Source organism: Sarcophilus harrisii, chromosome 1 (assembly GCF_902635505.1).
Source record: "Sarcophilus harrisii chromosome 1, mSarHar1.11, whole genome shotgun sequence".
Taxonomy (NCBI): domain Eukaryota; kingdom Metazoa; phylum Chordata; class Mammalia; order Dasyuromorphia; family Dasyuridae; genus Sarcophilus; species Sarcophilus harrisii.
Window position 1 is genome coordinate 477,148,245 of NC_045426.1, and position 15,386 is coordinate 477,163,630.

Below are 15,386 nucleotides of genomic sequence, written 5' to 3' on the forward strand. Positions count from 1 at the left end.
TCCATTTTCTCATTTTCTCTTGGTCAGCACAGAGGCATTCCAACTTTGACATTCCAAACAGCAATTCTTTCCTGAGTCTCTGAGGTCCCTTCTGGGTCTATATATCTAATCCTATCATTCAGATTTCTTCACCTAATATTATTTTTATAAGAGCTAGAAGAGTAGAGATCAGTCTCCTCTTAGCTGTCTGCCATACCTCCCACTCAATCCCATACCCATAGAACATTCCCTATGTTTGGTCATAGCCTTCCCATTCTTTCTCTCTCCACTCTTCTTTGTAATAAAGCCTATTTTGTTAGTTAGCTGTTCAATCATATCTGACTTGTTATGACTCCATGGACCAAAATATGCCAGTTCTTTTTACCTTCCACTCTCTCTCAAATTCTGTCCAAGATGATGTGCATTATTTACAGTCTTATCTACTAGTCTTATCCTCTGCTGCCTCCTTTTAATTTTGGTTTCAATCTTTCCCAATAACAGGATTTTTTTTTCCTAATGAGTTCCATCATTTCATTATATGGCCAAAGTATGTAAGTTTCACCTCCAGGACTCGATTTTGCATTGAATAACCTGAATAAAATTCTTTTAAGTATTGATTGTTCAAGAGATTCTCAAAAATTTTCTCCAGCATCACAATTCAATATTGCTAGTTCTGCAGAGCTGAGTTTTGCTTATAGTTCAACTTTTATAGCCATACATTTCAACTAGAAAAACTTTACCTTTAATATGGTAAAATAATTATACATGTTTAATCTATATGAGATTCCTTGCTGTCTTGAGGAGGGGGAAGGAAAGAAAAGAAGGGAGAAAAGAACTGGAACTCAATCTTACAAAAATGAATGTTGAAAACTATCTTTACATAGAATTGTAAAAAATATTATTAAATGGAAAAATATCTTGATATCTTTTATTTTTTTAGTAATCTGTCCATATTTTTCATAGTTTTCCAAAAAGTTAGCATCTTTTAAGATTCATGGCTATAGCCATCTTCTGCACAAGATCTTTGATCCCAGTAATATAAAATCTGACATTGCTTCCATTTTCTTCTATCTTTATTTTTCAGGAAGTAATGAGACAAGTTGCCATGATTTTAGTGTTTTGGATATTAAACTTCAAGTCAGCTTTTGCTGGCTTTCAATCTCTTCTCTTTCATCCTCAACAAAAGCCCTTTTAATTCCTCTTCATTTTCTATCATTAGAGTGGTATCATCTGCCTATCTGATATAGTTGATATTTCTCAAGACATGCTCAATTTCAAGTTTCGATTCATCCATCTTGGCATATCATATGAGGTACTCTACATATAAGTTAAATAAATGACATGACAACCTTGTCTTAACCCTTTTCCAATCGTCTGCCAATTAATTCTTCCATGTTTGATTCTAATTATTACTTTTTGACTGATATACATATTCTTCAGGACACAAGTAAGATGATCTGATACTCCCATCTTTTTCAGCAATTGCCCAGTTTAATGTGATACACACAGTCAAAGGCTTTAGTGTAGTCAATGAAGCAGAAGTACATGTTTTTCTGGACCTCCCTTGATTTCTTCATAATCTAGCAAATATTGGCAATTTGGTTTCTAGTTCTTCTACCTCTTCAAAAACCAGCCTGTTTTTCCAGTAATTGCAAATTCCAGTAAATGCAATTGTTTGATAATTTGAACATTCCTTGGCATTGCTCTTAGGAATTGGGACATTAAATCAATCTTTTCCAATCTGATGACTACTGTTGTGTCTTACAAATTTGCTGGAATATTGAGTGTAACACTTTAATAGCATCATCTTTTAGGGTTTTAAATGGATCAGGTAGAATTCTGTCATCTTCACTAGCTTTATTGTTAGCACTGCTTCCTAAATAAGGCCTACTTGACTTCATTTTCCAGCATGTCATGGTTAGAGGTGAAGTTAAAATCTTTCTTGTATCGTTCTTCTGTGTATTCCTGCCACCTTTTCTTAATATCTTCTATTTTTATTAAATCATTACCATTTTCATCTTTTATTATGATGATTTTTGCATGAAACTTTCCTTTAACATAGGGGATTAATCAATAGATATGAACCAAAAAGTCTCATCACCTGAACTCTTGAGTCCAACTGGCTGCTCATAGCAAGGCACTGTGGATTATTTTATTTGAATAATATTTTGACATATTTTATTATTTGGGGAAAAAGTGACTCTATATTATTGATTTAAAAAAAAAACTTTTTTATAATTGCCCGTACATAATATAATAGATTTTTAACAGTTTTTTAATGGATTCTCATAAAAACCTCCCTAGCTAGATAGAGCAAATAAAGAATAAAAAAATTCAAATAATCCAACCCCAAACATATACAAGCTGTGTGGATCCTCATTTTTCTCCTCAGTAAAACTGGGATGACATTAATAGCACCTATCTCCCAGAGTTGCCATGAGGATAAAATAAAACAATATTTATATAATGCTTCAAAAACTTTAAATATAAATGCTAGCTATTTATGATATTGTTTATATAAGAAAGTGTGTTTCAGGTTCCAAATATCAAAATTCTTAACAAACTTTTATGATATCTTTATAAATTAAAGTGCCAAGTTCTATCTACTATAATTTTAATTATTCTTCATATAACCTAATAATCAATTCAAGGATGGAATTTGGGTATCTCATATTAATTAAAAGGACACATTACTGATTTTAATGGATAGTTTAAAATGAACCAGAGACTATGGAGAAAAAAGAATGAACATAATTTAGAATATGAACATAAAACTACAATGAAAAATGCTATTCACAAATGAGAAACTGAAAAATACTAAACCATGGTAGATTTGGGAACAGAACCACCTTATAGTGTTTGTAACTCATTTATTTTTTTACTTCCTTTGAATAAATGTGTCTTATCTTTCTATTTCTTTATAAGTCTCCCTGGTATCTGTCCACTTGTCATTGGTGTACTTTAATATGGTAATTATAGATCTACAAAAGTACAAATAACAGCTGTCACTGATTTAAAGCTTTATAGATACTAACTCATTTAATACTCACAGCAACCCTGTGGGTAGTAGTGGAGGATAAGTAATATAAAAATATTATTCTCTATTTACAAATAATTTAAAGGAGACTCTGAAAGGTTGTTACTTTCCCAAGGCTACATAGAATGTTATTGTCAGGATCTGATCTTGACCCTCCTTCTAGTTCTAGTACTCATAAGGTGAAAGAACTAAAAGATCAAAGAATGAATATTGAAAAGGACCTTGGAAGCAGAGCTTTACAATAAATCTGTGAGATAGATATCTCAGTTTTTCCTTTCATAAAATTTTATGGATGTGGAAACTGAGGCTTAGTAACATTATTTCTCCCTGATCACATATCTAGTAAATTTAGTAAATTAGAAATGAGATATGAACCCAGAACTGAGTCTTTCTGATGCTGTGAGGCATTCTTTTCATTGCACAACACTACTCTTATCAAGAAGTTAGTAAGAAGATAAGAATCTTTCATGTATCTTGTTCTTTATACCCAGGGATATTGGTTTTCACTGTTATTCTGGAGGTTGATGTACACAGCAGAAGCTGAGTGCAGCTCACCACAATTCAATAAGATGGAAAAATTTTGAATGAGATTGTGTGTTTTGAGGTAACATTTAGGGAGATAACTTCTACCATGCTCTAGCTTTGATTACACTGTTCTTACCTGCTGGGAGAAACAGGATCGGGCAGACTGTTCTGTGTAACCAAATGAAGGCCCTTCAAACACCGCAGTGGGGAGTTTGAGGACTTCCCGTAGAAATAGGTCATATCGCCCATATACCATTACTCCACTGGAGTCAGAAATCATTGAGAAAATATCTAATGGAAATAATAGAAAAGATACTTAATTTACATAAAGAAAATCACTCTAATTCAATCACATCTGATTGGAATAATAAAGGATATGACTAAATAAAATATACTTTGGAAAAGCATTCCAAATAGGAAAAGATAGCTGATTTAAATATTTAAGTATTCCTTTAACTTAGCAACTTTTTTTTTCAAAGTTGATAATTGATGCCTAACACAAGAATGGAGATCATTCAAATGAAATGTCTAATTTAATAAAGAGCAGGTTACACCATCTTTTTTGCGACATCATATAAACATAGATACATGACACTGTTGATCTCATTTGAAATATTTCAGTAGATTCACTGAAAAATATTTATATATGTTCACTATGAAGCTGTGTTTTCTATGCTTTTAAGACATCTGGAAAAGCAAATAAAGGGCAGAGAAAAAAGGGAATTAAAGCAGTTGATTAATTGATAGATGTGGCAAAAACTCTATGAAGATCTATGTGCCACATGTATACACAGTCTATCTGTGTGTACCAGGAAAGGGTTCTTTAGGCCTTTAATTAAGAGGAAAAGTAGTATAGCAATTGGTCACTGAGCTGGAATCAGGAGTTGTAGGTTTTATTCTCAGCAATACCATTGGTTTTTATTGTAACCAGAGGCAACTGATTTAACTTTTGTGTCTCAGCTTCTGAACCTGTGTACTTAATGAAGATTAATGAGATAATGTTGAAATGCTCTTCAAAATTGAACCAGTAAAATATTGCCCTGAAAATGAATGACTTTTCCCCCTTGTATTCCATTTATTTTTGCCATAACTTTATAGCAGCTCAGCAGAAGAGGATTGCTTTTGGGAGCATATGAATATACCACAACCTTTGCACAATTCATATATGTATATATATATACATATATATATTATATAATAGAAAATTACATAGATATAATATAAATGACTGCTAATTAACAGCCAAACATTCTTATAAAGTGAAGATTTTGATAGCACTCATATCAGGGCATAAGATTGACATTTGTTATATATGTTCTTTAATTCTACATATTGGTCATGAAGGAAGAGCACATTATTTGACACATATGACATTCAAATCTTTGTATGAAGTAGTTCTTAGAATGGAATTTGTATATAGTTGCAAATGGTTAAAAACAGTTATTTGGTCAAAAAATGCTATTTAATCTGCAAAACTGACCTTTGGGCACCTATTTTTTTTTTTTAATCAATGAGACTTCTCTTATTTATCCCCATCTTTTACTGCTTCCAGATCACTTAGATGAGTCTGTCAGTAGTATGCCCTAATATAGATGCCTATGAAATCCAATGGAAAAGGTTAGGTAATATCTATTAAATGTCTCAATGCAGTCCCTAATTGCATTTGCTTATATTAGCTATTTTTCTCTTCTGATTTCTAGGCTATTTTTTAGTTTTTAAAAATGGTTAGGTTTTGGGGCTATATTCTTAAAGAAGCTGAGCACTCTTGATTAGACTAAATATAGAAAAGTATATTCACTCTGATCAATGCAATAAACCAACCATGAACCTAGAACACTGGTAGTAAATTCTGCTACCCATTTCTTGACAGAAAAGTGATAAGTTCAAAATATAGAATAAAATGTACATAGACATGGGATATGGTGGACACGCAGAAGGTAGAAATTGCTTGACTATATATTTGTTACAAGGATTATATTATTCTTTTAAAATAGGAACGTAGGAGGGAAAATATATAAATGCTTATTATTTAAAAATAAAATAAAATGGAAAATGAATTTTAAAAACCTCAGAGTCATCTTGACTCACAAGTTAATATTTACTATGTTGGTAAATTCAACCAAGCAACATAAAAGCAAGGATTTATAGAGAAAGGGATATTGTCAATGGCAATTCTCTATATAATTCAATCAGATTGAAAAATGAATTTTTTTAAAAAGCTCTTAAAATGTCATCTAAATGATTTATGTTGAAGGGTGTGTGAGAATACTGGGATACTAATGTATTGCTGGTGAAATTGTGAGATGATCCAACCATTTTGGAGAGCAATTTGGAACTATACCCAGAGAGTTATAAAACTACTTGGTTTGTATCCCAAAGAGATCATAAAAGAGGAGAAAGAACCCACAAGTGCAAAAATGTTTGGAGCAGCTCTTTTTATAGTGGAAAGAAATTGGAAATTGAGTGGATGCCCATCAGTTGTATAATAACTGAATAAGTTATGATATATGAGTGTAATGGAATATTATTGTTCTATAAGAATTGATGAGCAGCCTGATTTTAGAAAAACCTGGAAAGACTTCCATGAGCTCTTGCTGAATGAAGTGAGTAGAACTAGAACATTATATATAATAACGGGAAGATTATATGATGATCAACTGTGATGGACATGGCTCTTCCCAGCAATGTAGTAATTCAACCACAATTTCAACAGATTTGGGATGGAAAATGCCATCCACATCCAGAGAGAGAACTATGGAGACTGAATGAGGATTGAAACATAGTAATTTCACCTTTTTTTGATCATTTGTTTGTTTTTTCTTTCTCATGGTTTTTTCCCTTTGATCTGATTTTTCTTGCACAACATGGTAAATATGGAAAATTGTATATGTTTAACCTTTATCAGATCGCTTGCTGTCTTAGGAACAGAGAAAAATTTTGAGCACAAAATCTAATGAAAATGCATATTGAGAACTTTTACATATATTTGGAAAAATAAAAATACTATTAAGATCATCTGAATAATTATTATCTCCCCTATATTTTGAGTCTTGATCATATTCAGGTTGGTATTATGTCTGTAAATTTTGTAAATTTTCTTTCCCCCCAGCAGACTTTTCCATAGTAAGTAAAGTACTAGCCAAATATAAATGTTTAATTTAATAATTCTTCTAGAAATGTCCAAAATGAAAATATTGGAAAATGAGAAGAAATGAAATTTTATTTTCTCAGTCATTTTGCCAAAGTTCAGTTGCCTTTTTGAAACTTCTAAATGAGCAATATTACTACTGATATATGTAATAATGTATAAAATAAAAGTAAACTAAGTAATAAGGGTTGAGATTATTAGGGCTGCCAGTGGAGTGAAACAAGGGATAGAGAGAGAAAAAAAGATAGTAATAACTATGTAACTTGATCTTCCTCTTAAACAACTTTATTAGAAATGAACAGATGACTTGTTTCTTGAATCAGAACTGTTCTAAGGCTGTCCTTACACAGTAGGAAGTTGGAACCTACACATTGAAGGAGGGGATTGTGACAGACTGCTGCTATATTTTGTCATACTGCTAAGGGATAAACAATCTGGTATGTGAGCTTTATTCATTCTCTGGTCTTGACATCAGTCAGGGCAGTTACTCAATTTGGTGACTAGATGGCACTCACACCATTTACTTCATTCTTTCTGTCAAAGAACAGTGACTCTAATTGGTCACTAGATGATATTCTGATGTTTTCACTGAGTTGTTGCCTTTCTAAAGCAAGTGAGTTGCTATCTTTTGGGCTTCTTTGGCAAGGAATAAAAAAGGTGTTAATAGTTGGGCCACAGCTTTTTTAATCACACCAAATTCTTAACTCTGTTCCTATTCAGGTAGCAGCCCTGGGGCAGTAAAAAGAGCAGTGGCTCTGGAGTCAAAAGGCCATGGATTCAAATCTTGTCTATTATTTAATTGTTGTGTGACCATTCTGTGGCCTCAGTTTTCTCAGTTGTAAAATGAAGTGGATTAGTTGACTTCTAAAGGCTATTTTAGTTATAAATCTAGGATCCTATGAATCATATTTCATTATGAACCAAGGCAAACACTTACAATCATCTGTTTTAGAGCAGTAGAGAATAAAGAGAATAGAGGATTACTTATAACATGTGAAGTACAGGTTTTGGGGAGAAGCCGTATAATTAAAGCTTCCTTCTCTGACTATTATTTTATTTTTTTAAATTTTATTTTTAGCAGTTTTGTTTCATTCTCTCCCCCAAATTTAATAGTGTTTCATTTTTCCAAATACATGTAAAGATAGTTTTCAATGTTCATTTTTATAAGGCTTTGTGTTCCAAAATTTTCTCTCTCCCTCCCTTACCTTCTTCCCCATGACAGCAAACAATCTGATATAGGTTAAGTACATGCATTTCTTTTAAACATATTTCCCTATTTGTCATGTTGTGCAAGAAAAAACCATCCTCTTACTATTCTTAACACATTTAGATTTATTTTGCCAAGACTTGACCTAAAGGAAATTCTTCTAGATTAATAGTGAGGCATTTCCTTAAATAACTAGCAGCTAGAGCTATAAATGGCCATTTTTGTACCCTGGGGAAATGTCACAAAAATGTATCAGGGACAAGTGGTAATATATATGCTCTGAAATGATGACCTTATGGCAGAGAGATATCATGAGGTCATTTCTTGGAAAACCAAACCAGAAAGGCAGGGTAGCAAGAAACTTGGCTAGGGTGTAACTGCCAAGGGATAAGGAACAGTGTCATCTTATAGTTTCCCATTTTAATAAATTATCCTTATTATCTTCCAAATTGAGTTGTTCAACTACTTCAGGCTGTCAAAGGACTGGAAGTACAGGAAATACCCTCTAAACTTCAGTAAATTGGGCCAAAGGCCTAGTCATCCCATCTTAGTTATAGCTGTAACAACTAATGCTGCCATTTGAACTTATTTGGAATTGTACTAGAATACTTTCCTCAGTTTCTCTAATCTAACTCTAAAATCAAAACTGAACATCCTAAGAGGATATAAGGGCTTTTCTGTAGTTCATGAATTTATACTGGTTCCTAAATAGGAAAAAAAAAAGTGAGCCATTTTGGATATGTAGGGATTCTGGACTCTCATAGTGCTTTTGAGCTTAACATCTTTGTTTTCTCTTCCAATAATTTTTACTGGACCAGTGAGAAAGCTGTGAGCAGGCCCTGATTATTCTCCATTTGGGCAAATAACAGGATAATTTGAAGCATTTCCCAAACTATTTTTCTTCTGTTTTATGCCTCTTTTCCCTCTAAGTCATTTTATCAACCCACAATAGCCGAATGCCTGAAACTGATGAACAAGCAACTGAGATTGAAGTACAAAGGTGTCTTTTAAAATGTATATATATATATGCTACATATATATATACACATATATATACACATAAATACATATTTTTATGAATTGATGCTAATAAAGTTTTTTTTTTTTCATGGAAACCAAGGAATGAGAGTGACAAAAATATATTTGGAGATAGGAGGTTTCAATAGCCAGTTTTTTTTTCAACCTTTTGTCCAATTTCAGCTTATTTTTCACCTTGCAAATGCAGACTTCAGGCTCCTAGGGATTAGGAAGTTATTACAAGGGGTTCATAAATCCATATGAATATGACATATGATCTTTTTATTTTATTTAGCTTCAACAATAAATTCAGTGCAATTCAGCATGATAAAGATACCTTCTGTCAACTGAATATGTCGGACACGTATATGTTTAAAACTTGCCTTTGGAACATTATATATGCAGTAGTATTTTATGTATAAATATTTTATGTATAAATATTTTATATTTATTTTATGCCTTTATGATTAATAAAATAAAAATTTGTTATTTAATTTATACTAGCTTTTATTATCATGCATATTTATTATCAATAAGTACTAAAAATACAACTATCATGCGTTTCTTATGTTAAAAAAGAAGGCTTTATATCATTATTTTTAGAGTGGGGAATTAATGGTCCAAATAATTTCTGTGCCCATGTCTTTGAAAAAGTTCTATCTATTTGGTTTCCATTAAATATGAGGCAAGGAAATTGAACAATATAGTTGGGTTATTTCTACTGCTTATTTATTGAAATTTCAGGAAGAGAATTATCATATCATAGTAGGGTATTATGGTTTGGCCTTCAGGTTTTTATCACTGTAAGCAAAAGGCTATATCATAATTCAGATAATTTCAAACAAGTCAATAGATTTGAAGAAATGCATGTTTAATATTAAAAACAATCTCTCATTTGAATTTAACTAAAAGCAAACAATAACAATAAATCCAGTTTAGCATTTATGTTTGGATATAATTACTTACTGTGAACAGTTTCAAAGACCAGCATCTAAAAAGTTAGAAAGGGTGAATTTTCTACTACTTTAGGGGAAAAGCAAGCATTTAAAAAAATGTAAATTATAAATTCTTAAAAACAACAACTTTGATTGGATTAGAAAGAATTGTGATGTGATAAAGTTAGGCTATTACAGGAAAGAGAAAGAGGAAAGATTTATGAAGAGATTTATACCTTGGTTAGGAAAAGAGGTATACAAGAAATGACTTACATCTTAATTTGTCCATGATCTTTCCTCCACATAGGGTGGCTAAGGCCATTTTGACAGCAAATACTGAAATTTTACCATGGCCTTCCCTATTAAATAACAATAAAAAAAGTGAGGTTATTTGAAGCAATTTCAGTAGTTTGTCTTAATACATTCCATTTCATAGAATTAAAAGGACCTAGTCTCCTGTAAACAATATAAGAACACTCATCATGCATTCTGAGAGGATATATTTTTGTGAAAGTTGTATATACAATTTAATGCAAGTTTCCATGAGCTAATTCACTTTTTCCATTGTGAAGAAAGAAAATGATCTTCTGGAGTCTCTATAACACATGCTTGCTTAGAATATTAGATGAGCAATTTGTACAGAATGAACTGAAATAATATAACAAATTTAAACTTTTGTGCATCTCAATACTATACCCTCTGTTACTTTTTATTTAGAAAGTTTCAGATGCATCCTTCCACTCTGACAATGCCTCACTTTTGAAATTTGAAATTTGAAGAAATTCTGGACTCTTGTCTCTTTCCCCTCAAATATTCTTTTTCCAACCATTTTTTTTGATCCACAAAGGAGTCATTGTTACTATAAAATATTTCTCTGTCAAAATATTTCTTCTAAAGAAGAAACAATGAATGCTATATTTGATCCTTCATTTTCTACCCAAATAAAACACACAAAACACACTTGCACCAATCTTTATGAATTATGGCAGTTAGTCTATTTTGTCCTTCACAAAACCTTCTCACAAATATAAAAAAATTTAATAGTTGGATCCAAGGATTCTAAACCCTGGATCAAGCTGTTTATCCTCATATTCTAGTAAGCAAAAAGCTCCATCACACTAAGGGATTCACTTCTCTCCTAGTGGCCCTATTAGGATTGATTGAAAGAATTATTTAAGGAAGAAAAATGATTGAAATGTCTGCCTTACACATTAATTTGTGTGTGTGTGTATATAAATATATATATATACACACACACACATACATATATATTACATATATATGTATATATGACAGGCTAGTATACTGGATAGAAAGCTAGCATCAGAGTAATGACAATTGGGGTTTAAGTCTTATTTCTCATTTATTCTCATTACCCTGTGATCCTGGGTAAGTTAAATTGACCTCTTGGTGTCCCAAGCAACTATAAAATTGCAGAACAGGTACTGATCTGCATTAATAAAGAGAGAATTTCTTTTTCAGAATTTCTCTATAACTTTTCATCTCATTCATCATTTTTATGAACTAAAATTTCTGAAACAATACCCTTCAGTCTGAGTTTCCTTATTTGCAAAATGAGGTTAGACTCAATGGCCTTTAAGATTACTTCCAGTTTAGAAACCTTACAACTCATATTTGTCAGTCAGTCAACTAGCATTTATTAAGTCCTTACTTTGTGTCAGGCAGTAGACTTAGCATTGAGAATAGAAGCAGAAACAGAAGTAATAAAAATAAAAGTAGAAGCAAGAAAAAGGGCATAACCTTTCCTCAGGGAGCTTATATTCTAAAGGGAAAGATTGTACATTAAACTTAACTAAAAAGGGAAGGATTGGGGGGAAATCTTGGTAGGGAAAGTCAGCAATGCACCTTCAACCTGAGAAGGTTGAAGACATCTTTAGCTAGGGCCTCTTCCTTAAATTAGAATTTCTGGGAGGAACCAGCCAATCAGAAAGAGAGGTCTCAATTTGAAGTAGTCAGGGAGGTGGTGGTGAAATGAACTTGCAGGGTAAAAAATGTTTCTGTGACTTGGTAGGGAAAATCCTATAAGATCAATTAGCAGTTCAGCCAGAGAGGGATAATTTGTATTGTTCTTCATAGTTTTTTCTAAACAACTCTCCCTATAACAGTGATATAAGGTAGATGATTCAAGTAAATTATTATTATTCCATTTTACAGATGAGAAAATTGTGGATCAGAGAGTCTAAGCATCTTGCCTAGGAGTACACAAAGTGTTGGAACCCCAAAGTGAAACCAAGTCAAAGAATTCTAAATTCGGTGTTCTTTCTACTACGCCATACAATCTTCAATGAGATAACAATTAAAAATAAAAAATAAGTGGTGCTGACTTCCTTATAAATTCAGATCTGTGCTTCTTTAGTTCCACTAATGTATGAAGGACTTGATGAACTTAATCAACTTTTTTTTGCTGTTTTTGTGGCAACTCTTGTTGTCTGACTTTTGTGACACTATTTAGTGTTTTCTTGGCAAAGATAAAGGAGTGGTTTATCTTTTCTTTATCTAATTTTAAGATGAGAAACTGAAGCAAACAAAGTTAAGTGACTTGCACAGGTAGTAAATGACTGAGGTCAAATTTGAACTCAGGAAGATAAGGCCCCACACTCTATCCATTGTATCACCTAGTTCTTAAGGAAAGGGAAATGTAATAAAATGTGGACATACTAAATGGGAAAAATTATATTAAAAGCCAATAGTCCACAAAAAAAGCCTGTTAAAACCATTTTACTGGGGGGAAATTTATCTAAGTTCATACTTACTGGAAAAGAAAATAGCAAACCATTCCAGTATCTTTGCCAAGAATATCCAAATGTGTTCACAGAGAGGCAGACATGACTGAAAAACAAATGAAGCTTACATTTTACCCGCTTAAGAACAAGAAGAGTCAGTGCACCTATTTTCAGCCAGAGGATTGATGGGATCTCATTATAACTGTGGGAGAAAAAAGGTATGAAGCAGAGATGACTAATGGACAGAATGAAATTTTTAGCTTTGGACTTAACTGAGGAGCATATACTTGAGTCTTTTCAAATTTCCATACTGTCCTTGATAAAGGAAAAGTTTAATGTATTCAAAATACTTTGAATTACACAAATAGAATTGGGCATGGTGGTACATATTGGTAATTCTTTCATAGTAGAGAAGGCTGAGTATGATTCATCCCTTGGGTTTAAGAATTCTTAGATATATCAGATTGGCTAAGATGACAGGAAAATATAATGATGGATGTTTGGAGGGGATGTGGGAAAACTGGGACACTGATACATTGTTGGTGGAACTGTGAATGGATCCAACCACTCTGGAAAGCAGTTTGGAACTATGCTCAAAAAGTTATCAAACTGTGCATATCCTTTGATCCAGTAGTGTTTCTCCTGGGCTTATATCCCAAAGAGATCTTAAAGGAGGGAAAGGAACCCACATGTGCAAAAATGTTTATGGCAGCCCTTTTTTTTGTAGTGGCAAGAAACTGGAAACTAAATGGATGCCCACCAATTGGAGAATGGCTGAATAAATTATGGTATATGAATGTTATGGAATACTATTGTTTGTTATCGGCCAGAACTCTGAAACAAGGATTCTTATAAGGTGTTAAGTCAGTAGAATTGATGAGACAATGGTTATCTAGTTTAGCATGATGATTAATAGTTCTCTAAATTCAATATGATTGATTTAATCTTACAACAAATAATGGTTTCCTAGTGATATAATGATTGGTTTGTACACAGTGTAGAGCATATAAGCTGACACAAACTCAGCCAAAGGAGGCAGAGACAGATTCATTCCATTGTCCACCTTTGTGGTGGCTGGAGGCTGAAGCACAAACCCTTGGACTCAGACTCACTTCATTTCACACCACCATGGTAGGCTATCCTCCTGCATTTTCTCCACTGAAACCAATCCCCTCTGAAGGCCTAGAGAAAGCTAGCTGAGCACCAGGTGAAAGAGATAATAAAGACTTTTGGACTTTAACAACTGGCTATTCTTGTGGTGATTACTGAATTGAAAGGAAGGCTGCTCCAAGACCACCAGAAAACTAAAAAAGAACATTACAATTGTTCTGTAAGAAACGACCAGCAGGATGATTTCAGTGGGGCTTAGAGAGACCTACATGAACTGATGCTAAATGAAATGAACAGAATCAAGAGATCATTATACACGGCAACAAGAAGAGTATATGATGATTGATTCTGACGGATGTGGGTCTCTTCCACAATGAGATGATTCAAACCAGTTCCACTTGTACAGTGATGAAGAGAACCAACTACACCCAGAGAGAGAACTATGGGAACAGAGGGTGGAATACAACATAGCATTCTCATTCTTTCTGTTGTTATTTGCTTGCATTTTATTCTCAGTTTTTCTTTTTCTTCCTTCTTGATCTGATTTTTCTTGTGCAACCAGATAACTGTATAAATATGTGTACACATATTGGATCTAACATGTATTTCAACATATTTAACATGTATCGGACTACATGCCAGATGAGGGGGGGGTAGGGGAAAGAAGGGGAAAATAAATTTGCAACAAAAGATTATGCAAGGGTCAATGTTGGAAAAATTACCCATGCATATACTTTGTAAATAAAAAGCTTTAATCAAAAAAAAAAAAAAAAAAAAAGAATTCTTAGGTATAAGCTTAAAGTTTATCCAATATCTGTACTATGTCTGACAGTAATATTTTAAGACCTATAGAATGGGAAGGCTACAAAGTTGTCTAACAAGGGGGAAATCCAGGGGTGTGCTGAAACCACCTCAAATTAACTCCCAAGAACTTTTTGTTAAAGTTTTGGGGTGAGCATTCACATCTTGAAAATTGGCAAACATTACAAATCATGGATTGATTTATTGTTTTGTTGCTTGTCTAGACTTAATAAAGTGATGGAGAAAATGTTAATAATGCTGATTAAACTTAAAAGTGTGTCATGTGTACATATTTTTCAGAGATCTGGTTGTTAGACATTTACCAGCAGGTTTCTAGATTAACCTGCCCAGATTGGAAAAATGTAGAAAATAAAAAGCTTCCATAAAGATCAAGACTGAGATCAACCTATGAGTGACCTTTACATTTTCAACTTAAGTGAAATAGGAAGATTCACTCTTCTTTGCAACCTGGCCCCAACTACCTTTTCAGGCCTACTACATATTACTTCTCTTTGTATGTGTAATAGTTCAGTCAAACTGGCCTTCTTAATGTTTCTCAAAAGCAACACACCATTTCCTGTGTGAAATTTTGTGCTGGCTGTCCCCCAGGTCTACAATGCAATACCTCTTCATCTTCTTTTATAATCCCCATCATTCTTCAAGGCCCAGTCCCTTATCATTTTGTATCACTGTGCTATTTCCATTTAGGTGTTTCAGTAGTCCCTAGAACTCCATTATGATAATTTCAAAGATAATAAAAAGATTCATTATTTCTTTGTTGTTCTGTTATAAAGACAAAGAAAGAAAAGAAATGATAAAGAGTAAGCAATCACAAAATTTCTAGACTCAGGAAGTATTATACAAATAAATGATTTATATCTAA

General features: G+C 32.9%; 1 protein-coding gene across 28 annotated transcripts in view; it reads right to left on the reverse strand.

Annotated features, from left to right (window-relative positions):
* DTNA (dystrobrevin alpha) overlaps positions 1 to 15,386 on the reverse strand; it is a 472,577-nt gene that overhangs the window by 101,248 nt on the left and 355,943 nt on the right. For all 28 annotated transcript variants that reach the window (XM_031946436.1, XM_031946432.1, XM_031946435.1 and 25 more), the window contains 2 exons: positions 10,122 to 10,207; positions 3,678 to 3,832 (listed from right to left, as the gene is read on the reverse strand). In XM_031946436.1, coding sequence (XP_031802296.1) covers positions 3,678 to 3,832; positions 10,122 to 10,207 — 241 coding nt within the window. The remainder of the gene's footprint in view (positions 1 to 3,677; positions 3,833 to 10,121; positions 10,208 to 15,386) is intronic.